The 24,303-nt window shown below is 42.1% G+C and overlaps 1 protein-coding gene across 1 annotated transcript in view; it reads right to left on the bottom strand.

Moving 5' to 3' along the window:
- DAAM1 (dishevelled associated activator of morphogenesis 1) overlaps positions 1–24,303 on the bottom strand; it is a 342,176-nt gene that overhangs the window by 36,696 nt on the left and 281,177 nt on the right. The window contains 3 exon segments of the mRNA XM_033952248.1: positions 8,133–8,221; positions 15,052–15,158; positions 21,350–21,434. Coding sequence (XP_033808139.1) covers positions 8,133–8,221; positions 15,052–15,158; positions 21,350–21,434 — 281 coding nt within the window.

Below are 24,303 nucleotides of genomic sequence, written 5' to 3'. Positions count from 1 at the left end.
AAGCAGAAGGTTGGGATTGGACAATGCCTCACCAAAAAATGTACTTGACATGCAGAGGGTGACACTTTTCTAAACAGAATACAACCAAACACATTTCAAAACTATCTTATAAAATGCAACATTTTGTCAGTTTTGGCTGAAACTGAATCTGTGACCGAAATTTGCTGTCTGGTTTTACCGAAACCGAGTGTGATGGCCCCTAATCCTGACTCTGCCTCCCTCCTTTCAGAGAAGGAAGGTCATGGCAGCTATTTTGAGAATAGATTTGGTACAGGCAAAAGTGACTAGTGTTCATTCCTCCTCCAACCACACAACTAGGCCTGGGAGAAGCACTTGGCTAGGGGGTCCAGGATGGATGGCTACTTCACTTTGGCAGGAGGGGGTGGGAGGAAGAAAGATGAGGAGCTACTCTTGGATTATGGGATATAACACAGAGTTTCAGTTTCTGCCCAAAACATGGGGACATTTTTGACCAAAATTGAAAACAACCCAAAAATAGATTTTGGGCTAGTTTCAGTGCTGAAATCCTTTACAACTTCTATTCTATCATCTTCAAGCTCAAAATCGTCATCATTTTCCGTGTTCATGATCTTCGTCTTGTTTATGTTTAGTTCTAATCCCATGTGATGACTTTCGGCTTTGACTTTTCTCAGTAGATACAGCATGTCTTCTTTGCTGCTGGTGATGAGCGTTGTATCATGTGCATTGCACAGGTTATTTATATTTTAGCCACCAACTTTGAAACCAATGCTTTCTTCTTCCAAATTTGCTTTTCTGAAGATGGTTTCGCCATAAAGGTTGGACAGGTAAAGTGACAAGATGCATCTTTGCCTGATGCCATGTTTTATTGGAAACCAATCAGTGTTGCCATATTCTGTTCTCAATGTAGCTTCTTGATTTTCATTGAGACTCTTTATCAACTATGTGTTTGGGTATTCCCATTTGTGCTAGAGTTCTTCATAGTTTATTGTGATCCACAGAGTCAAAAGCTTTGCTGTAGTCGAAGCAAAAGTATAGGGGCTTTTGGTTTTCTTTGCTCTTCTCCAATATCCATCTAACATTGGCAATAATGTCTCTTGTCCCTCGACCTTTTTTGAAACCAGCCTGAACTTCAGGTAGTTCTTGTTCAATGCATGATTGTAGCCTTTGTTGTATTATTTTCAGCAATATTTTGCTGGTGTGTGGAATTAATGCAATCTTTCTGTAGCTGTTACAGTCCTTGGCATCTCCATTCTTTGGTATAGGTATGAAAAGTAATGATCTCCATGTTTTCTCCTTTCATTATAGCACCTTCTGAGACTTTAATTCAATTGGAATACTGTCAATACCAGTCAACTGGAATACTATCAATACATGTTTTTCAATTAAGCTTTAATTGCTGCTATGACTTCTTTTAAAATATGTTTCTTATTCAGCATCAAGTTTCCAGTTCAGTTTCCCCAATCAAGGTTTTAAAGTTTATTTATAATTTGATATACCGACCATCACAAGTATCTGGTTGGTTTACAATAATATAAAATAAGAGATTATTTAAAATGTTAAAATTATATAAAAAAAAAATAGATCAAAATAAAAATAGGGGGATTGAGAACAAAACAAAGACTTTATTATGATGGGTATGGGACAAAGGGAAAGAAGGGGAAAAGGAAAATTTTAATTACATTGTATAAATAAAAATAAAAGGAGGGGAAGAAGGGAAGGCTAAAACAAGAGGAAAAAAGGGGGTGTTGCTTCCTGAAAACATTTTTATTTTCCTGTTTTTGAGGGAGCTCAATTGGAATTTTGATAAGTGTCTTTAAAAAGAAATGTCTTTAAGATGTGTTTTAAACTTGTTTAGAGAATTTTCAAAGCAAAGGTACAATGTTATCCTTGTTGCTTTTTTTGTATAGATTTTCCATAAATTCTTGCAACTAGCAAGGAAGAAATATTCTGGTCACTCTTCAATGAAAGCTCTCCACAAAATTTTCAAAGGCAAAGAAATAACACTCTAAAATGAAGATCAGACTTGTCCACGCGCTCATTTTTACAGTGGTCAATTATGGATACGAAAGCTGGACACTACCTTCATTGAAGCAGGTGAGATTAGGGAGCAATCGTCACTCAGTGTTAGCAGTTTAAGGCGTATTGCTGTGGAATGCCTTACCACTTGAAATAAAGAAAGCTCTTACACTATTAACTTTTCAGATTACACTTCTCCCTCAATATTCACGGAGGTTAGGGGCAGAGCTGGCCCGCGAATATTGAAAATTTGCGAATAACATTTGGGCCAGCTCTGACCCACCCCCGCCTTCCCCCGGCATCCCTGACCTTACCTTGTGGTCTAGTGGGCTTTCGGGGCAGGAGCAATCTTCCTTCGCTCCTGCCCTGTGCAGATCACTCATACAAAATGGCAACTGTGAGTTCCCATAGTCTCTCAAGACTTCGACGGGAACTCCCCGCAGCCAGTTTGTATGAGTGATCTGCATGGGGCAGGAGCATTGTAAGATCGCTCCTGCCCTGAAAGCCCGCTAAACCACCAGGTAAGGTCCGGGGAGGTCCAGGATGCAGCGTTTCTTTCCCCCCCAAAAAAAAAATCGCGAATAACCGAATCTGCGGATACTGAAACTGCAGATTTGGAAGAAGTGTAATCTGTTGTTAGCACTACAGCTCTGAAATGAAATTGATTTATGCCTATGTATTGTTTGTACATAAAGTTGTCTTATAGCAGTAGATTTTGTAATTATGAATGTAACCCTGTAACTCGCACAAAACTACAGGATGCAGTGAGTAAGAAATTTTTAAATATATTAATAAATAAAAACTACAGAAACAAAACAAAGAAAGTTGATTCAATTGAGCTTTGGTGTTGGAGAAGAACTAACAAATCCGGCTATGTCACACGAAGCCCAAATGATGAAGTTAAATGATGAATAGAAAGATCATTGGAGGAGGACATCATGTTTGGGAAGATTGAAGAAACCAGGTGAAGAGGGCGACCAGCAATCAAATGGCTGGACATGTTGAAAACAACCATGGGGATGACGCTGGAGGACCTTACTGGACTAGCACAAACCGATTTCTCTTTAGATGAATAATTCACTCAAACACAAGTCAATGGCACCTAACTAACTTCAGTGCTGAAACTAAAATTTGATTGGCCTCTATTGACAATGGTCATATAAGCTTTTGATTTGGTCTTTTTATTTTTATGAAAATATTTCAGTATTTTGTCCAACCAATGTATTTTACCTTCCAGCTCCTCTGAAGTAGTACAATAAAGCTCCCACCCACCCCAAGGCTGATCTTTTGATGTACAGGCTTTTTAGATAATCAAGAAAAGAATATTGCTTTGGTAGGATTTTTTTCTCTTTCTCTTTTTTCTTTCATCATGTTTGAGCACTTCTGCAACCCCAGTATCGCTGGAAAACATTGTGTCGCTAAACCTGTTGCCCAAGTCACGGCTTCTGTCTCTGTGAAGACAGAAAATGTTACCAAAGCAGTGGGGGTGGTTCCTTGTGCAAGCTGTCTTCAGCTTGAATCCCTTGTGAAGGAACTGAGAGAGGAGTTGGCAAGGCTTAGAAGCATCCGTGAGAATGAGAGATACATGGATGAAATGTTTCATGAGCCATCAAAGATTTCTAGCAGTAGGGAAGAGAAGGCCGTGCTGATGGAGAACAGCTGGACTCAGGTTACAAGACCCTGCAGGATCGATGCTGTGACTCCACTTACCCTAGAACTGAAGAACAGGTATGCAGCCCTGGAAGTGGAGGAGATGAGAACATCCCAGTGAGAACATACATCAAAGCTTGAAATCCCCAAAGTTGCTGGATCTGTAACCACTAGGAGGTGAAAGGTAGTGGTGGTTTGTGATTGTCTTCTGAGAGGTACAAAAGTGTCAGACAACGGCTCCCTCAGTTGTTTCAGTTCTCCTCAACCCTGGGGAGGGTTTCCGATGGGGAATGCATGTCAGTTGAAGATTAATAACGCATTGAATAGAAGCACAACCTAAGTGGTTATCTTATTAGCAAGTCTGCACAATAAAAAAAAGAAATATAAAATATATAAAATAATTTATTAAAAAGTCATTAAAAATTGGATCGATGGAGACCTTGGCAATCAGAAGTATGCTGTGCTCGATTGCATTCTAAAGATTCATACAAATAACTATCCATAGGAAAAAGCACTTTATGGAGTAGTTTACAAAATAGTCTTTTAAAAGTGTGAATGTGTCCAGCATTTGGAGATATCTTTTGAACTAGTACTTTCAGTTTTTTTCATCTGCAGACCAGACATGATGTCCCGGGAGGTGTGATTGTCCCAAAACTCAAGATGTTATGAAAAGCTTGCTGAGACTAATCAAGCTTAATGACTATTATCTGATTCTACTCATCCATTTGGCATTAATGATAGTGAAGCACACCTCCGAATGTATCAAAAGTGACTCTGTGGCTCTAGGAGAGAAGGTGAAGCAGTCAGGTGCTCAGATGGTGTACTCATCAATCCTTCCTGTTGAGTGTAAAGGTCAGAGCAGAAAAGCTTTCATACTGGAGATGAATGTGTGGCTCTGCGGATGGTATTGTTTAGAGCATTTTGCTTTCTTGGACAATGGGATGATTTTCCAAGGGCTGCTGAATAGGGATGGTGTGCATCTATCAAAGAAGGGAAGACATGTCTTCAGCAGCAGACTGGCTAACCTACTAAGAAGAGTTTTAAACTAGAATCATTGGAGCAGGGTGATCGAAACCACAAGGTAAGTATAAGCCCTTAGATAAGTGATTCACTAGATACCTTTACATAAATGAGAAAAAGGGACAGTGTCTTGAAAGCAGTATATAATAAAGCTCAAAGTATGGGAAACAAGGTTCTTGATCTAGAGGCTGTGATGGAAGAGATGAGTTGGATTTAGTGGTGATCACAAATATGTGATTCCATAGAGAGCGGTGACTGGGATATAGTTATGCTGGGCTATAATCTGTCCAAGAAAGACAGGGTAGGAAGAAAAGGAGGGGGAGCAGCATTATATGTTAAAGATCATATTAAAGCCACACAATTGCAGGATCTACAGGGTAAGGAAGAGGCACTGTGAATTTGGAAAGAGGGAATAGTGAATATATTTACATTGGTGTGATATACAGGCCCTTCTTCACAGATGGAAGAAGTGGACAGAGATTTAATAGAAGACATTTAAATATAGCTGTAAAAGGTGAAGTACTACTAATAGGAATTTTAATATGCCAGATGTTGATTGGAGTATCCCTATTGTGGGATCTCCTAGAAGTTGGGAGATCCCAGATTCTCTACAGGGAGAACTGTTCCAGCAGTTGGTGATGGAACCCAGTGGACTTAGTGTTTACAAATGGGGAAAGTATTTCTGATGTTATAGTGGTTGATCATTTGGCATCCCATGATCACTGCATGGTATGGTTTAATATTAGAATAGGTGTAGAGAGGCCTCATTCAAAAATGAAGGTTCTAAACTTAAAAAAATTCCAACAACTAGCTTTGTTCAGATGGGGGATTATGTCAAGGAATTGTCTGGATGGGAACATCTGGAAGAAGTAGGGAAACAGTGAGCAAAACAGAAAGGAGCTATTGTAAGGGCAACAAACCATTTTTGAAAAAAAGTAAGCAACAAAAGTAAGAGGGAAAGAAGGCTGCTTTGGTTCTCAAAAGTAGTAGCTGAGAAGGTAAGAAAAAGATTAGCTTTCATACACTACAAAAGATCGCAGAAAGAAGACGACAGGCAAAAATAAGTTAAAAAGTTAAGAGAGACTGGTCAAGTAGTCGGGAAAACAAAGATACAAATGGAAGAAAAAAAATAGACAGTAAAATGGGGGGGGGGAAGACATATTTTTAGATTTATTAGCGATAGGAAAAAGCGAAAATTGGCATTGTGAGACTCAAATGTGAAGGAGATGAATATGTACAGTTGAAGCTGATAAAGATAAGGATGAATTGCTTAACTAATATTTCTGTTCTGTGTTCACAGCTGAAGCGTCAGGAGCAGGACCACAGAAAACAAAAGCAAAAAGGACTGGAGGTGTGGTAGACCCTGATCAATTTTTAGAGGAGCTTGCTGAACTAATGTGGATAAAACGATGGGGCCGGATGGTGTATCCGAGGGAAGTTCTGGCGGCTCTGCTGGCTGATCTTTTAAATGATTCTCTAGAGTCTGGAGTGGTACTGGAGAACATAAAAGTGGAATTAAGGAAGAAGTAGGGAGCTACATGCTGGTAAGTCTGAATTTTGTGGTAAGTAAATTAATGGAAACACTTTTAAAACAGAGAATAGTGCAGTTTCTGGAATCCAAAGGATTACAGGACCAGAGGCAACATGGATTCACTAGAGGCAGGTCTTGTCAGACAAATCTGATTAATTTTTTTGACTGGGTGGCCAGAGAATTGAATAGAAGGAGAGTGCTAGATGTGGTGTATTTAGATTTTAGCAAAGCCTTTGACAATGTTCCACGCAGGAATCTAATAAATAAACTGAGTGCCCTCAGAATGAGACAGACTGGGTCAGGAACTGGTTGAGTTGAAGGCAACAGAGGACAGTGGTCAATGGAGATCGCTCTGGGGAAAGGGATGTTACTAGTGCTGTTTGCCTCAAGGTTCGGTTCTTAGGCCTGTTCTTTTTAACGTTTTTGTAAGTGATATTGCTGAAGGGCTGTTAAGTAAAATTTGCTTCTTTGCGGATGATACAAAAATCTGCAACAGAGTAGACACCCCTGATGGTGTGGAAAATGTGAGGAAGGACCTAGCGAAGCTTGAGGAACGGTCTGAAATTTGGCAGCTAAGATCTAATGCTAAGAAATGCAAGATCAAGCATTTGGGCTGCAGAAACCCGCGGGAACAGTACAGTTTAGGGGTAAAGAACTTTTGTGCACTAAAGAGGAGAGAGACTTGGGTATGATAGTGTGTGATGATCTAAAGGTGGCCAAACAGGTTGAAAAGGTGATGGTGAAAGCTAGAAATATGGTACTCAGTAATGTTGGGTTTCAAGTGACAGTAGATTTTATGTTAGTGAAGTTTGTATGTACGATTATGATTGTTTTATTATATAAGTATCTTTTGTGATCTGCCTTGGACAAAGGCGGATTAGAAATAATAAATTAAACTAATTAAACTAAACTAGAAGGATGCTTGGGTGAATAGGTAGAGGTATGGCCAGTAGGAAAAAGGAGATATTAATATCCCTGTATAAGACTCTGGTGAGACCTTATTTGGAATAGTGTGTACAATTTTGGAGACTGCACATTCAAAAAGATATAAACAGGATAGTGTCACCCTAAGAAAGGCACCTAAAATGATTGATGGTCTACGCGCCATAAGGCACACGGGAATAGATTTAAAGATCTCAATATGTATACTTTGCAGGAAAGGAGGGAGAGGGGAGATATGATACAGATGTTTAAATTCCTATGTGGCATAAATACACATTAGGTGAGTCTCTTTCAATTGAAAGGAAACTCCAGATTGAGAGGGCAAAGAATGAGGTTAAGAGGTGATATGCTCAGGAGTAATCTAAGGAAATACTTTTTTCTTTACAGAAAGGGTGGTTGATCATGGAATAGTCTCACAATAGAGGTGGTGAAAACAAAGACTGTCTGAATTCAAGAAATTGTGGGACAGGTACGTGGGATCTCTTATGGAGAGGAGGAGATAGTGGATGCTGTGGATAGGCAGACTAGATGGGCCATTTGGCCTTTCTCTGCCATCATGTCTCTATGTTTAAATATAAATTTCATAATCCCAACTAGGTACACACAAAACAGGATATTTTTAAGAAACCTATACATGTCCTTTATATATAGCCCAGTATTTTACTACAAAAAGCAATAAAAACTCCCTGCCTAGCTCTTGAATATGTCTGGCAGATTGTATATCACCTTCCTTGTCATTATCGGCTTAGGCCCAAGAGCTAGAGAATGTACTTTGCTGACCTTTTGATATCTATGCTGCTGAAGGTGGACCAATCCATCCTCTGTGTCTTGCTGAATAATGTCAAACAAAAGAAAAAATTCTAAGAAAGAATCATGAGTAGCTACGGTCTGTGTGCTCAATACCCTCCCCTCAATCACAGCACTGGGAAACCCTATGGGTATCAAAAAGCATTAACAAGACCCAGTACTAGTGCACATATCAATCAATTACCTTCAACCTTGGGTTTAACTTCGGCAAGTCTCTCAGCAAACTTCTTCTTGAAGTACAGGGATTGCAGCTTTTGCTGGTAATGATTTATTCTGGAATAACAAAACATATTGTTTGGAGGGTTTGGCACTAGAGATGCATGTTATGTCATGGAATCATCAGAGGAAAAACTGTGTTTACCATAATATATGCCAGAATAATCCAGTTTTTCAAGAAATAAAGATTGCTTTCAAGGAAATATACGGAATCTATGGTAGCATGGTCCCTATGCCTCTCAGCTGAACTTATTCTTTAGAAATACAAGCTATATTTTCATGGGTAGGAATTTAAAAATAAATCTCCAACATCCTTGTTTTAATTATGGCATGTATTGTTATTTGGATTTGTTTTCTGATGTTTTCGCTTATTGCCTATGTCCAGGTAATACTGTACATGGTCTTGGGTGAATTTCTTCAAAAAGGCAGTTAATAAATCAAAATTAATAATTTGGGCTTTGATGAATTGCTATTTAGGAAAGCAAGATGGACCACTGCTGTGTTTTTGCCTTGCTGCGCTTCCTTCTCCCTCCTTCTGTGGCTGGAGCCTAGTGACATCTTTGAGGCAGAAAGAAAAAAAAAAAAAATCAGATGACTTCAGTCTTTCTTGTGACAACTATGCAAAAACAAAGTGGCACAAGAGTGAACTCCAAACCATTGCTTCTCAACATGAAAATATTTGAACCTGCACATTTAAAGAGGACCTCTGTTTTAGACAGAGGTCTGATAATATTGGGTGAGCATTCTAGGGGTTAATTGGGAGGGATTTAGTAGGGAAGTAAGTTAGGGGAATTGGGCAGCTAGAAGGGAGAGTAATGAGGCTGGAAGGGTTTAGGATTTGTGAAGGGTATTGAGGAAAGAAAGGATTAAGGTGTAAAGGGAATCAGGAAGAGTTGGCTGTGGTGGAAGAAAAGGAGAGTAGGGATTGGAGAGTTGGAAACAAAGGGAGGAGTTGGGAGGGAGATATTGTGCTGGAAGGGATATTTTGTGGGTTGGTGGGCGGCGGGAGACTATGGGAAGAAAGATATCCCACCCAGCCCACCCCTTTTTAGAAGGAATTGAGAGGGTTGGTAGCGGTTGCAGCAGGCACAGAAGATGGGAAGAGGGTTAGTTACATTATTCACCAAGATATTGGGGTTCACTGGTATTGTTTGTTGGGACTCATGCGCAATACCATCATGAGACCGAGCATGGCCTTTCGGTACTGCAGGTCGTGTATTTTGATAAGAGTTAAAAGTCTGTGGTCATAGACAGCTAGTTCGGTACCGCTAGTTCGGTACCGCCTAGTTGTAGGAGAAGCAATTTGTATTGCATGGTGATATGTTAATTTTCTGTTTTCAAGTTATGCGTGCTGTAGTAAAAGCTGTGGGCAATGTTTTGCCACTAATTTGGAGTTTTCTTTGAAGTTATTTTGGGAGTGATTGTAGTTTGAAAGGTGACTGAATTACAAATACTCATATTATAAAAGGTTTATAAAAGTTTAGTGTATTGAAAAAAAAAAAAATTTCCTCATCTGCACATTTCACAAAACTATAGTGCTACAAACACCAACTACATATCGAGGAAGGGAGGGGGTATCTGCTGTTTCCCCTCGCACTGGCAGTCTAATCTCCTGTAGAGTCTAGGAGAAAATATAAACTGCTCTCTTGGAAGCTCCAGAAGAGGGTCACAGACAGAGGGCAGGAGCACTGTATCCTCACTTGGCTGCCCAACTGCAGAGAGAATGTATATTTTCTCTTCAGCACAGAGAAAGGGTTTCCGCACAGGCAACATTCAAGTGCTGTTGTAAGCAGGTTATTTGCTAAAAATAGAGAGAGATCATTTTGCAAAAGCAGACACGGGTGAATAACATCCTTTTAAGCAAACTAAAGGTGAGAGTGAGCCTGAACTAAGCTTTAAATGTTTAGAGAAGCTTCAAGACCTCAAGATTATGATGTATATTATAACATTTGCACACATGCCCCTAAAGCAGTACAGGGCACACGTTTGTTCTAGACTCACTGAGGCTCAAAATTACAATGGAAGGTGGAATCTGAGAATGAGTTCATCCTGGAGTAATTAATCCCACACCCAGGGAGAGAATTGTATTCCAGGATTAGTGATCACAGAGATGACTAACCGTGTATTAAATATAGGTGACTTCAGTTTCAAAGTCAAATGCAGGATCTAAATGTGAACATAAATGGAAACTATCCCACCTTTAATTCTGGCATGATCTCCATGCATAACAAAGAACTAATTCACAGATAAACAACACATTAGCCAATTCAGGAGTAAAAGCAGTATAAACTGAAAACTCAGCCTCAGGTTTCAGCACAGTTCTGAATTATGTCACAGCATGAATGACTAATTTGAAAAATTGCGAGCCATGGAATCGAGGGTGAAATACTCACGTGGATTAAAAACTGGTTGGCGGATAGGAAACAGAGAGTGGGGGGGGGTGGTAAATGGACAATACTTGGACTGGAAAAGCGTCACGAGTGGAGTGCCATAGGGTTCGGTGCTTGGACCCATGCTCTTCAACATATTTATAAACAACCTGGAAATTGGTACGACGAGCGAGGTGATTAAGTTTGTAGACGATACTAAATTATTCAGAATAGTGAAGACACATAAGGATTGCGAAGACCTGCAACGTGACATAAACACGTTCGAGAAATGGGCTGCGACATGGCAAATGAGGTTTAACGTAGATAAGTGTAAGGTGATGCATGTCGATAACAAAAATCTTATACACGAATACAGGATGTCCGGTGTAGTACTCGGAGAGACCCCCCCCAGGAAAGAGACTTGGGAGTACTGGTAGACAAGTCAATGAAATCATCCGCCCAATGCATGGCAGCGGTGAAAAGGGCTACGAATGATTAAGAAGGGGATCACAAACAGATCGGAGAAGGTTATCATGCTGCTGTACCGGGCCATGGTACGCCCCCACCTGGAATACTACGCCCAGCACTGGTCACCATACATGAAGAAGGACACAGTACTACTCGAAAGGGTCCAGAAAAGAGCGACTAAAATGTTTAAGGGGCTGGAGGAGTTGCCGTACAGTGAGAGATTAGAGAAGCTGGGCCTCTTCTCTCTCGAACAGAGGAGACTGAGAGGGGACATGATCGAACCATTCAAGATAATGAAGGGAATAGAATTAGTACATAGAGACAAGTTGTTCACCTTCTCCAAGGTGGAGAGAGGGGGCACTCTAAAGTTAAAAGGGGATAGATTCTGTACAAACGTAAGGACGTTCTTCTTCACCCAGAGAGTGGTAGAAATCTGGAACGCTCTTCCGGAGGCTTTTTTAGAGGAAAACACCCTCCAGGGATTCAAGACAAAGTTAGACAAGTTCCTGCTGGGACCAGAATGTACGCAGGTAAGGCTAGACTCAATTAGGGCACTGATCTTTGATCTAAGGGTGCTCAACCCCTACTGCAAGAAGGCCCCCACCCCAAAGTTCGCCAGCAGGAGGGTGCTCAATCCCTCCTGCCGGAAGACCCCCCCCCCAATGTTTGCCGCCAATCCTCTAGGAGGGGCCTTAGGTGCCTGGGCCAATCAGGCCTTAGGCTTCTCAGGGGTGGCCCGCCTCATTTCAACAGAGGCGGGCCTGCCGGATAATAGGAAGACCCGTCTGTCCAACAATTAAGGTTTGTGGGGGGGGTGTCTTCCGGCAGGAGGGTTTGGGAACCCTCCTGCTGGTGAACTTTGGGGGGGGGTCTTCCAGCAGGAGGGGTTGAGTACCCTCTTGCCGATGAACTTCAGGGAGATGGGGGGGCCTTCTGGCAGGAGGGGTTGAGCACTCTCCTGCTGGCGAATTTCGGGGTGGGGAAGTCTGCAGGCAGGAGGGATTGAGCACCCTGCTGTCGGCGATTGTCGGGGGGCGTGGGGGGAGGATCTTCCAGGGAGGAGGGATTGGGCATCCCTCCTGTCTGATTCATTCGGGGGGGGAGGGAACAGGCAACCGTGGCTGCTATACCTATCACGGCAGGGAGATACCTTGCCGCGATAAGTGTAGCGGCCGCGTCTACACTAACATGGTTCTGTAACTGGCGTCTATAACATGGACGTTGGTTACAGAATTGGGTTTATTTTAGGCGGGCTTTGGACTAACTATCTAGATTCAGGGAAACAGTGATCAACAAAAGTCATTAATCAAATTAAATTGAAAGAACTTACTTGAAAATGTTAAAAGTATATGCACTGTTTCAAAAATATGAAAAGGTTATTTTCTACATAACTTTAGTCACAACTTGACCAATTTCAATAAAATTTGGGATACATCATCCTGAATAAATTTGCAATACGCATACACTCTTGCTGGTCATTTTACCTGAATGTTGCTGCCACCATCATTGTCATGATAAATTTTCTTCAAATAAAAAAAAAAATCCCCATTTATAATGATTTTCAGTCAGAAGAATCCGATCCTTATTAAATTTGGATCTGGAGAAAGGTTGGGTTTCTCATAAACTGGTACCAAAGATTTCAATTTCAATCCCCCCCCAAAAATAACAATCCCCACCACAAACAGAGAGTATAAAAACTTTGGTACTTTTAATGAGAGGGAGGAAAAGACTAAGGGCTAGATTCTCAAAGCTTTAACGCCGTCGCTAAACTGTTTTCCAGCAGTTTAGCCTGTACGCAGTTTAGCGACGGATTATCAAAGGGGATTATCTGCCTCTTTAGTGAGGATTATAGCAGTCTCTGACACTGACATGCAAATGGGCTCTTCAACATTGAAATGAGCCCTCTGGTGGACTTTTACAAATTGCTGAGCCATTTTCTAAAAGTGGTGTCGGCTTTTTGCTACAAAAAAAGCGAGTGGTCCAGGGGTACTGGTCAGTGTCAGAGACTGCTAGAACACCCCTTGCCTAAAATCCCAGCCGTGACCCTCCCCCCCCTGCAGCAGGAGAGATGCCCACTCTCTCCTGCCTGCAGCACAAGTAAAAAAATATAAAAATAAAAAATCCTACCATGATACCCCCCCTAACCTCCCCCTGAGCAGGAGAGATGCCCACTCTCTCCTACTGCAGTAAACTACCTGCTGCGACTGGATCCCGGACCCCCCTCCCCCTTACCTCAAGAGCTGAACCGGAGGGATATGGACATCATCTTCCCAGCAGCTGCGCCATCTAAAATGGTAATTCCCCCCACCCCAACGGTGAGGTTGGGTTTGAGTGATCTTTCTGCACTCCTGCCCCATGCACATTTGCTCCCTGAAAGGTTGACGTGAGTTCTCGTGGCAACCTCACGAGTTCCCGCAGAAACTCGCATTAGCCATTCAGGGAGCAGATCTGCATGAGACAGGAGCGCAGAAAGATCACTCCGTCCTCAGTTCACCACTGGACCACCAAGGAATTGAAAGGTACACGGGGAGGCAGGAGGGAGATAAAAGTTGTCACAGTTGGCCAGGAGAGGAGGCGGGAGGGATACTTCCTGTCCCAGCCTACTGCTGGACTACCATGTCTTATGGCATTCCGGCAGAGGCCTGCAACAGGTCCAAGAGGGGGGCAGGTGGGCACTGACCCGAATATAAGCCAAGACCCCCATTTTGTTTGCCCCCAAATCTCAGCTTATATTTGAGTGTATACAGTAATCCTTTATAACTGCCAATCCAAGGAGGACCATTTTCAAACAATTTTCCAACAGGTACAAAGTTCACAGGTATGCCAGCTGGCCTCTGAATTTTAGACGGAGAATTCTATTGAGAGGGCCCATTTAAAACATTTGCTTTTTACCTTCAAGCAACCCATATATTTTAAGAAATATTCTCATTATGGACAACAATTTGCAAGCAACAAGTTGGTTGATCTCTACTCATTTCTAAGTCTGAGTCTATTAAAAATTACCCATCTATAGAGGACAGAAGCAATTTTTTGCCTGAATATCATTGTTTTTAAAGCAAAAGAAAAATTATGTATTTTATTTGCCTGTTTGTCTACCCTGTACTTTTGAAATACACGTGAGTACATAAAACGGGGCTTACATAAGAACATAAGAAATTGCCTCCGCTGGATCAGACCAGACGTCCATCGCACCAAACAGTCCGCTCCTGCGGCGGCCCATCAGGTCCCTGACCTGTAAGGTGATCGTTGTCTAAACCCTTAAATCCCTCTATCTAAGCCCTTTCATAACTTACCTCTACCTCTAACTGTATCCCTCGATCCCCTTGTCCTTCAGGAATTTATCCAATCCTTCCTTGAAGCCCGGTAGGGTACTCTGTCCTATCACAACCTCCGGAAGCGCATTCCAAGTGTCCACCACCCTCTGAATGAAAAAGAATTTCCTGGCATTGGTTCTAAACCTGTCCCCTTTCAATTTCTCTGAGTGCCCCCTTGTTCTTGTGGTTTCCAATAGGCTGAAGAATCTGTCCCTTTCTACCTTTTCTATACCTTTCATGATCTTGAAAGTCTCTATCATGTCTCCTCTGAGTCTGCGCTTTTCCAGGGAGAAAAGCCCCAGCCTTTCTAACCTGTCTGCTTAAGAAAGATTTTCCATCCCTTTTATCATTTTCGGGGGGTGGGAGGAGGAAATGGCCTGGAACTTCTTTTCAAACTCCAGAGCAGCAGAAGTGTTGTTCTCCTACCCCTCCCATCCAGACAGCCTGCTGGGAAGTGGGGAAGGGGCGAGTCTCTGGAGCAGAGCAGAGAACAGTTACTCTACTCCCTAATGCAGTCCCTTTTTCTCCTGTGGCTCCTTTCCCTGGCCTACCCACCCCTTCCCTTGGCGCCACAGCTCCTGTTCCTTTTTGTCTAAAAATTAAGCACTGAACATAAGTAGAAAAATGCAGATCATTACAGTCATATTCATTGGTTTTGCAGTAATCACACCCGTTAGTGCCTTGTCCCCTGACCAGCAAGCCCCATATTATCGCCTACTTGTATTTTAATACATACCTGCTCATCTCATACAGGAATCTATCAGCTTTGGCCATACGGTCCAGTTCATGCTGGTGTTCCCCAAGTAAGTCAATGTCACTTTTCTCAGGGATAAATTTTAGCAGCTAAAGGAAAAAATAAGAGTCATTATTTTCATATTCGTGTATTTTACTGGTCAGGAAAACAGAAGTAGTGGAAGCAGAGCATGCCCACCTATTAGATGGTATGGAAACAAAACCATCAACAGAAGACATACCTCCTCTTCTACAAAACCGCGCTAGCATTTTTTAGCGCAGAAAGAGCCGCGCTGAATGGCCCAGGCTGCTCCCGATGCTCAATGAGTTCCTATGAGCGTCGGGAGCAGCGCAGGCCATTCAGCGCGACTCCCCACGCTAGAAACTGCTAGCGCAGTTTTGTAAAAGAGGGGGTAAGTGGATTGGAATAAGAACAAAGGATCATTAGGTACAAAGGCAAGATCAAATGTTTGAACAGCACTGGAGCTGCTATAAGATATGGCGACTCTATGATGCATCCATGCCTGGCCTCTCTTTGGAGCCCATATCAGCTGTGCCATTCACTTAGATCCTCCAGCTCCAGCACTATCTGGTCATTCCTACTATTGCTCACATGTGATGGGACAGCATAATAAAATACATTTAAATATCTCTTGTGACATTAATGTACAGGAGATGAGCTTTTTTCAAATGAAGGAAAACTCCGGAATGAGCGGAAACAGGATGAAATTGAGAGATGATAGGTTCAGGAGTAATCCAAGGACATACTTTTTATAGAAAGGGTGGTAAATATATGGAATAGTCTCCCCTGTAGAGGTGGTGGAGACAAAAACTATCTGAATTCAAGAAAGTGTGGGACACTGGGACAGGCATGTGAAATCTCATACAGACAGGAGACGGTGGATGCTGCGGATAGGCAGATTGGATGGGCCATTTGGCCTTTATTTACCATCATGTTTCAATATTCTCTTGCATAATGTAACAACCTTCATCCAAATTTGAGATATATTACTTATGAGCCTAAATTAAAAATTTTGTTCTTGAAGCAGGCCTTTGAGTCATTTCTTAGTTGAGGGTGAAATCCAAGGGCCTCTCTCACGCCACTGATCTTCTCCTACTCCTATCTCTCTCCTCCCCCACCCCTTTTCTATCCTTGTGTGTTCACTTACTTGCATTTCAACTAGCAACTACATCACAGTTTTAACTAAAGAGTGCTAAGAAGATAAGAATTGCCATCTCCGGATCAGACCCTAGGTCCATCAAATCTGGCGATCCGCACACGCGGAGGCCCGCCAGGTGTACCCTGGCATAGTTTTAGTCCCCATATCACTCTAAGCTTCTCATAAGGAGATGTGCATCTAGTTTACCCTTACCCGTATTACTTTATGCCACTCATATGCTTACCCTTAAATCCTAGAACGGTGGATTCCGCAATTACCTCTTCTGGAAGAGCATTCCAGGTGTCCACCACTCGTTGCGTGAAGCAGAATTTCCTGATATTTGTCCTGAACTTGTCCCCCCTTAGCTTCAATCCATGTCCTCTTGTCTGTGTCACATTGGACATTGTAAATAATTTTTTTTCCTGCTCTATTTTGTCGATTCCTTTCAGTATTATGAAAGTCTCGATCATATCCCCTCTCAGCCTCCTCTTCTCAAGGGAGAACAATCCCTTTACTCTCTCATTTGTATTTGTTTCAGAGGTTTGTCTTCGACTGTTAGGAGGATATTTCATCTTTATATTCTGTTATTTTATTTACACATTGCCTTGATCTCTTTGGATCATTTGCGGTATAACAAAGGTTCAAATCTTACTCAGACTACATGGGTTTTACGGGATAAATTTTTAAAACTTTTTTGTGTGTAAAGCCTGTTTCACATGCAGAATCTGCTCTTACCACAACCTCTGGCAACACATTCCAGAGCTCAACTATTCTCTGAGTGAAAAAAATATTTCCTCCTATTGGTTTTAAAAGTATTTCCCTGTAACCTCATCGAGTAAAGGCGTAATAGAAAACCTGATTAACTTAACATATTAGTAAGTGTACTTTAGGGATGCCTTTAGAACATCAATGATACTTGAATAATTTTGTGTTTCCCATCAGAAATGACCCCAAAACACTATAAAATAAACTCCCATATCTAGCCCTCGTAGTACACACATGCTCTGATTTACACCCACTGCTTGTGCTCTACACATGTATCTGTGTGTTTTATAAAATACATGTCTAAGTCTCAGTTCTACCTAACCAAAACAAAAAAGCCCAATGGTCAAAAAGAGCTATGATACTTGAAAGAATACAATATAAAGGGTCCCTGTGAAGAAACGGAGGGAGTATGGAAGGTATACAATAAACAAGTTTTTAAATTTTAGATTATATATTTTTAATAACAAGTGACTGATGAGGAGGCAAATCAGCTTCTAAGCTCAGTGGCCACAATGAAACCAGAGAGAGAGTAACCACTTTCTCTTAGCCGCACTCCATCATCAGAAGTCACTAGTGTGCATACGTAAATGAGTGAATAATACGAGATTTAGGGCTCCTTTTACAAAGCCGCTTTAGCGGCTTCATCGCACGCACATTTTTAGCGCGCGCTAACCAAAAAACTACCGCCTGCTCAAGAGGAGGCGGTAGCGGCTAGTGCGGCCGGCAAATTAGCGCGCGCTATTACGCGCATTTAACCGCTAATGCGGCTTCGTAAAAGGAGCCCTTAGTGCACTCAAAAACAAATCTAAACAAAAAATCATAACCTTCCACATTTCCCAAAAAACTATGAACAGACAACAGTGGAGAAGCTAAAGTGCATGGAAAACAAACTTATCTTGAAGTAATGCTGCGTGCATGTAATCCACCAGAAAATCGTTAAGCAGCGCCATTCGGTGTTTCCACCCGCAAATGTTTCTTGCGCTTGAGAAATAGGTTCAACCAAGCTTAGTTTCAGGGAGCAATCCCTTCTTCAGTAACCTTGCCTTCAAACTAATGATGTTGTAACGCTTCAAAACTTCAACGATGCCATTGCTCTATAATATCTAATGCTTCCGGTTCAAAGGGCAACCTAAAACATTCCCTGCATGTACAACTACACGCAGGTTGAGTAAAAGTAGGCAAATGTAGTACGTCATACAATTTTATAAAAATCCTGTAACGTAGCTGGTTTTAAGAAGGGGTTGGAAAATTTGCTGGAGGAAAAGTCCGTAGTCTGTTATTGAGAAAGACATGGGGGAAGCCACTGCTTGCTCTGGATTGGTTCCATGGAATGTTACTACTCCTTGGGTTTTGGCCAGGTACTAGGGACCTGGATTGGCCACCGTGAGAACAGGCTACTGGGCTTGATGGACCATTGGTCTGACCTAGTAAGGCTATTCTTATGTTGTATTCAGTTCAAGGTCAGATTACATGGACTATACCTCAAAGCAGTGAATAATGGGCAAGAAATAATTGTATTTAAGGTATTTCTGCCCTTTCTTTCACAGAATGATGGATCCAATCAGGTGCAACTTCCAGTGAGAGGTGAACCGGGACTTGCAGCTGAGCAGGTCAAACAAGCAAAGGTGGTTTGCCTTCATTTACAGGATGCTTTGGGTGCTCCTTATTCACAGTTTACAAGTGAAAAATCCTTTGCCCTGCTTAATCCTTGGTCCTCAGAGGAGCTCAGTTTGATAGAGCACTTTTCAGTTTTATTTTTGGTGAACAAGAATGGCTACTTTCAATTTATTTTTGAGATGCAAAATGAAAGAACTTTTATTCACAGAGCACCGGTTGACTCTTTCCTCTGTTCCTGTACAAGATATTTTTCAAAAGCAAAAGCTGATTAATTACATTTTGTTTGCAGAACACTGGAAGAGTGCCATGCCCTTATTTTCATTATTGCTGCAATAAATTTCACTTGACTTCAACTTGTAGTATGTGATGTGGTTAGATCATCACTGTTGTTCATTTACTGTTATAATTAGTGTTGTCAGTTACTGTATAATGCATAGGATGTGCTAAATGTCTGAATTAATAGTTTAATTTTGCTACAGTCAGCACATTTATCATGTGACCTTACTGTGGCATTGGAAATTATGAGTTTAACCAAGCTGTCCTCTTCCCTTGCAGTGAAAAGACAGCCCCTATTATGCTAATGGGCAATCATTCTTCCTGCTTCTATTTTAAAAAAAAGAAGACAATTTAGTAGCTGAATTAAGCAGTCCCAAAAACGGTTTTGCCAACTCTTTGATTCTCTCTTCCCCACTGGGCTCTTGTGCATGAATTTGGTACGCAGGTTGACCCCCTTTAGGGCTCCAAGGTAGGATGCTGTATGCTTAACCGTCATCATTTACAATGAGGGTACTTTTGTAAAAACATATTTTACACACACAAAAGGAGAGGCAGGAGCTACACTACCAGCAGCAAAAGAAACAGAGAACAGTACCAAGAATCCAGAGAGCCAGAAGCAACTTGAACAAAGTTTATTCAACTTAGACACTGTGCCCGATGTGGCCATGTTTCATCCAAATGGGGAGGGGGGGGGTTGATGTTGGATGGAGCGAGGCTTCGTAGTTATTGTAGGGGTTCCGGAGATTATCAGAAACCAGATTCCTGGTCCCTGTAGTTTTGGTTGGGCTTGGTATAGTCTGGCTCTACATTTGGGGATGGTAGTAGTGTCTGGGCGGGAGGGGGTTGGGAAGGGGGGATGGTTGGGGTGTTCTGTTTGAGAATGTGTCTAATTGCATTTCTGTTTATGGCAAATGTTTCAATACTAAAAATAAAAAAAACCAGGCCAACCCACTTTTAGTGCATATTCATGGACACAATCTAACACAGAATGACCAATGCTTTTATTTTAGGGATAACAGTAATTTCACTCAATAGATTCCAAAATATATACAGATATGCAACTACACTTGGCTGGATCTTCAGAATACCCGCAGAGTAGCGTAACTCCAGCTGGCTGGATTCGTCATTGATCCTTATGCTGCAATGAATCACCTTTTCAAATTTCAAACAGTCAACTTCTTCTTCTTTTTTTTCATTGCTCATGGCAGACTTTGCAACTAACGGATAAACAGAGTAGCGCTAGATAAGCGTTCATTTTAAGATACACCTCCACCCTGATGAAAGTGATTGAAACGGATATTTGCCCCTACCTTGTGGAACTCTATGCCCCAGTACATTAGATTCACCCGTAGCTCAATATAATGGTCAGATAGAAGTGTCTAATAGTATGACATAAGAGGGGTCAATAGTATAACCTCCCCTTCACCAACTTCTATAAACAGGATATTTGCAATTTTTTCCGGCCCTCAGAAGTGCCACCAAACGTTCAACAATTCTCATAACATTTGGCTTTATGCACCCACTCGTCACCGGGTCGTTTTTATAAAGTTATGTGCATAGTATATAAATAATTTTAAATATTTTAGTTATAAGAGCACTACTTAGCTTGGGCAGTGGGTCTGGAGGGATAGAAACGCCGACATGTTTCACCCATCGGGGTTTCCTCAAGGCAATAATCCCTCATATGACCTATTTCCACAACACAGCCACCCAAAAATCAGATCTAAAGATCATTACATTAGAGACATTACCAGTACATTAGAGACATAAAGGACCTCTTTTCTTTTAAAAGAGCTTTAAAAACTTATTTTTTCAAGGATGCTTTTAATATATGACTCCCAGACTTATAATTTTTTTGACCCTAGGCTTGACATCCTACAACTTTTTTTTTTTCCTTCTCCCTTCCTTGAGTTATTTTTCCCTTTAATGTATATTTTCTTCTACAAATATATTGTAACTTTCCCTCTTAACCCTCACGGTTCATGTATGTTAACCCAGTATGTTTTTTATTTAAAGTCAGTGTATTTGTATTTCTATTTTACTTGAACTGTACATCGCTTAGATATTCAATAAGCGATTTATCAAGCACTAATAAAACTTGAAAACATCTCGTCAGAAGAGCTGCCGTCCCAAAGTTAAGTAACAAATCTTGAATCATTAAACTTAGTCAAAATCGGATACGATATATTGCACAAAAATAAGAGTTATTTATGAATTCACAAAAATATTAAAAAAGAAGAAGTTGACCGTTTGAAATTTGAAAAAGTGATTCATTGCAGCGTAAGGGATCAATGACGAGTCCAGCCAGCTGGAGTTACGCTACTCTGCTGGTATTCTGAAGATCCAGCTGAATGTAGTTGCATATCTGTATGTATTTTGGAATCTATTGAGTGAAATTACTGTTATTATAAGATCGATGTGGTAAAAAGGTAGTGATTTATTTTAGGTACAGACAGCAAACCTGAATGGGGTTGAAAAGCTCACCTGTTCCAGCATGTCCTTTGGCAAGTCCTCCTGTTCATCCATCGTTAAAATTGCACGTTTGATTTCCTCATTGGACAATTTTAACCTGGAAGTATAATTACATTTCAGAACAAGTTGCTGGTAACATTCTCAGATACTTTTTTGTTTTAACCCCCTGAAGACTGAAAGGAGGGAAATGCAACTGACACTCGGTTGACGGTGGCCTATATCTTGATAAGGCTGTAAATAAAATACCTTTTTGTGCTCATGAGCTGTCTGAGGACATCGGTTCATAGACAACGGCGCGAAAGACAAAAGTGCGCGCCGACAATTGAGCGCAGCGCGCGCCGCCGCACCGCTCTAAATTACAGTTTTTAGGGGCTCCGACCAGGGGTTTTGTTGGGGAACCCCCCCAGTTTACTTAATAGACATCGTGCCGGCGTTATGGGGGGTTTGGGGGGTTGTAACCCTCCACATTTTACTGTAAACTGAACTTTTTCCCTAAAAACAGGGAAAAAGTGAAATTTTCAGTAAAATGTGGGGGGTTACAACCCCCCACACCCTCCCCACAACGCGGCGCGATGTCTATTAAGTAAAGTGGGGGGTTCCCCCCCACACACCCCCTCCCCGTCGGAGCACTAAAAATAGTAATTTAGAGCGGCGCACGCTGCGCTCAATTGTCTGGGCGCGCCTTTGTCCCGGCGCGCTTTTGACCTGACACCGAGGACATCTAATGTGGAATTTGCATTACATAGATAATACTGAAATCAGGCCCTAAAGACAGTGTTTGAAAATGATGTTAAAGTTCAGTAACAGGTCAGCTCTGATTAGAGGAGCCTATTCTGATACTTTACTCCTATTTCTGTAAGTAAAAACTGCAGCACTCTCCCTTACTAATTACTATTTACAATTGGGCTTCATAATTGACTGAAATGCATTTTTTCTGCTTAATATGACCTTAGCAACTGTTACAGCAACGATAAACATTTCATAAGAAGTACAGAATTTCTAATAATTGCTAGATAGCCAATGGGTGGAGAAAAGCTTAGCCCACTGCCTGTTTATACAAGCGCTTAACTTAACGGATTCAAAAATTCAGCCAAGTTGGAATATAAGTTCATCTTAATACATGTCAGCAATTTTAGATTTTTTCCGCAAGACTATAACAAGAGTGGTAGACATCTCATGTAAACCCTAAGCCCTGAACCCCCACCTTCAATTACATTTCAGAACACTCCACCTCCCTTCCCCAAAATATGTATAATTAAAAACATCCACCATCACCCTTTGCAGAACAATCCTACAAAATCATCATAATTAGGCATCACAGTTTTAAATCTTAAACACAAAACGAGAGCAATTTTGTAATGCACTTATGTGACCATACAAACAGTGGAAGAATTCCAACAGCAAGAGTATCTATATTCAAGGTGTAGACATTACACCTGCTTGACAGCAGGTGTACAGTTCAGTCCACACTGTACACATATGTTTGATAAAATACGCCCGTGGAAACAACTACACAGATCATGTAACAACAGTTACACACTGACTGTGTGTGTGCGTGAGACTGTGTCTGTGTGAGATAGCTGCACACTGACTGTGTGTGCGTGTGTGACAGCTGCACACTGACTGTGTGTGCATGAGGCTGTGTGAGTGAATGAGACAGCTGCACAATGACTGTGTGTGTGTGAGACTGTGTGTGCGTGCGTGAGACAGCTGCACACTGACTGTGTGTGCGTGAGACTATATGCATGAGTGAGACAGCTGCACACTGATTGTGTGTGCGTGAGACTGTGTGCGTGAGTGAGACAGCTGCACACTGACTGTGTGTGCGTGCAACTGTGCGTGCGCGAGACAGTTGCACACTGACTGTGTGTACGTGAGACAGCTGCACACTGTGTGCATGCATGACTGTGAGTGTACGTGAGACAGCTGCACACTGACTGTGTGCGTGCGTGAGACTGTGTCTATGTGAAACAGCTGCGCACTGACTGTGTGCGTGCGTGAGACTGTGTGTCTTTGTGAGACAGCTGCGCAGTGTGCCTGTGTGAGACAGCTGCTCACTGACTGTGTGCATGCTTGAGACTGTGTGTCTGTGTGAGACAGCTGCGCAGTGACTGTGTGCGTGCGTGAGACTGTATGTCTGTGTGAGACAGCTGCATACTGTGTGCGTGCATGAGACTGTTTGTCTGTGTGAGACAGCCTCATATTGACTGTGTTTGCATGCAACTGTGCGTGCGTGAGACAGCTGCACACTGTGTGCGTGAGCGTGAGGCAGCTGTACACTGACTGTGTGTGCATGAGACTGTGTGTGCGTGCTTGAGACAGCTGCACACTGACGGTGTGTACATGCAACTGTGCGTGTGTGAGACAGCTGCACACTGACGGTGTGTACGTGAGACTATGTGCGTGAGTGAGACAGCTGCACACTGATTGTGTGTGCGTGAGACTATGTGCGTGAGTGAGACAGCTGCACAATGACTATGTGTGTGCAGCTGTGCGTGCGTGAGACAGCTGCATACTGTGTGTGCGTGAGACTGTGTGCGTGAATGAGACAGCTGCACACTGACTGTGTGTGCGAGAATGAGACAGCTGCACACTGACTGTGTGTGCATGAGCGAGACAGCTGAACACTGATTGTGTGTGCGTGCAACTGTGCGTGAATGAGACAGCTGCACACTGATTGTGTGTGCGTGCAACTGTGTGTGAATGAGACAGCTGCACACTGACTGTGTGTGTGCGTGAGACTGTGTGTCTATGTGAGACAGCTGTACACTGAGGCCCTGATTCTGCAAAGTGCTCCTGAATGTAGGCAGCTGTAGGCGTCCTACGGCTGTCTAATCAGCCAATCGGGAGGCACTTTTTCTAAAAAAAAAAAAAAAAAAAAAAATGCTCCCCAGGCAGGCCACCTATATTGAAGGCGCCTCCAGGGAGCCTAGAGAGGCCCGCAAGCCGCCTAAGCTCGCCTAAGT

Source organism: Geotrypetes seraphini, chromosome 7, assembly GCF_902459505.1.
Source record: "Geotrypetes seraphini chromosome 7, aGeoSer1.1, whole genome shotgun sequence".
Lineage (NCBI taxonomy): Eukaryota > Metazoa > Chordata > Amphibia > Gymnophiona > Dermophiidae > Geotrypetes > Geotrypetes seraphini.
Note: the sequence above shows the minus strand (reverse complement) of the source record. Positions and strands in the feature narration are given on the sequence as shown.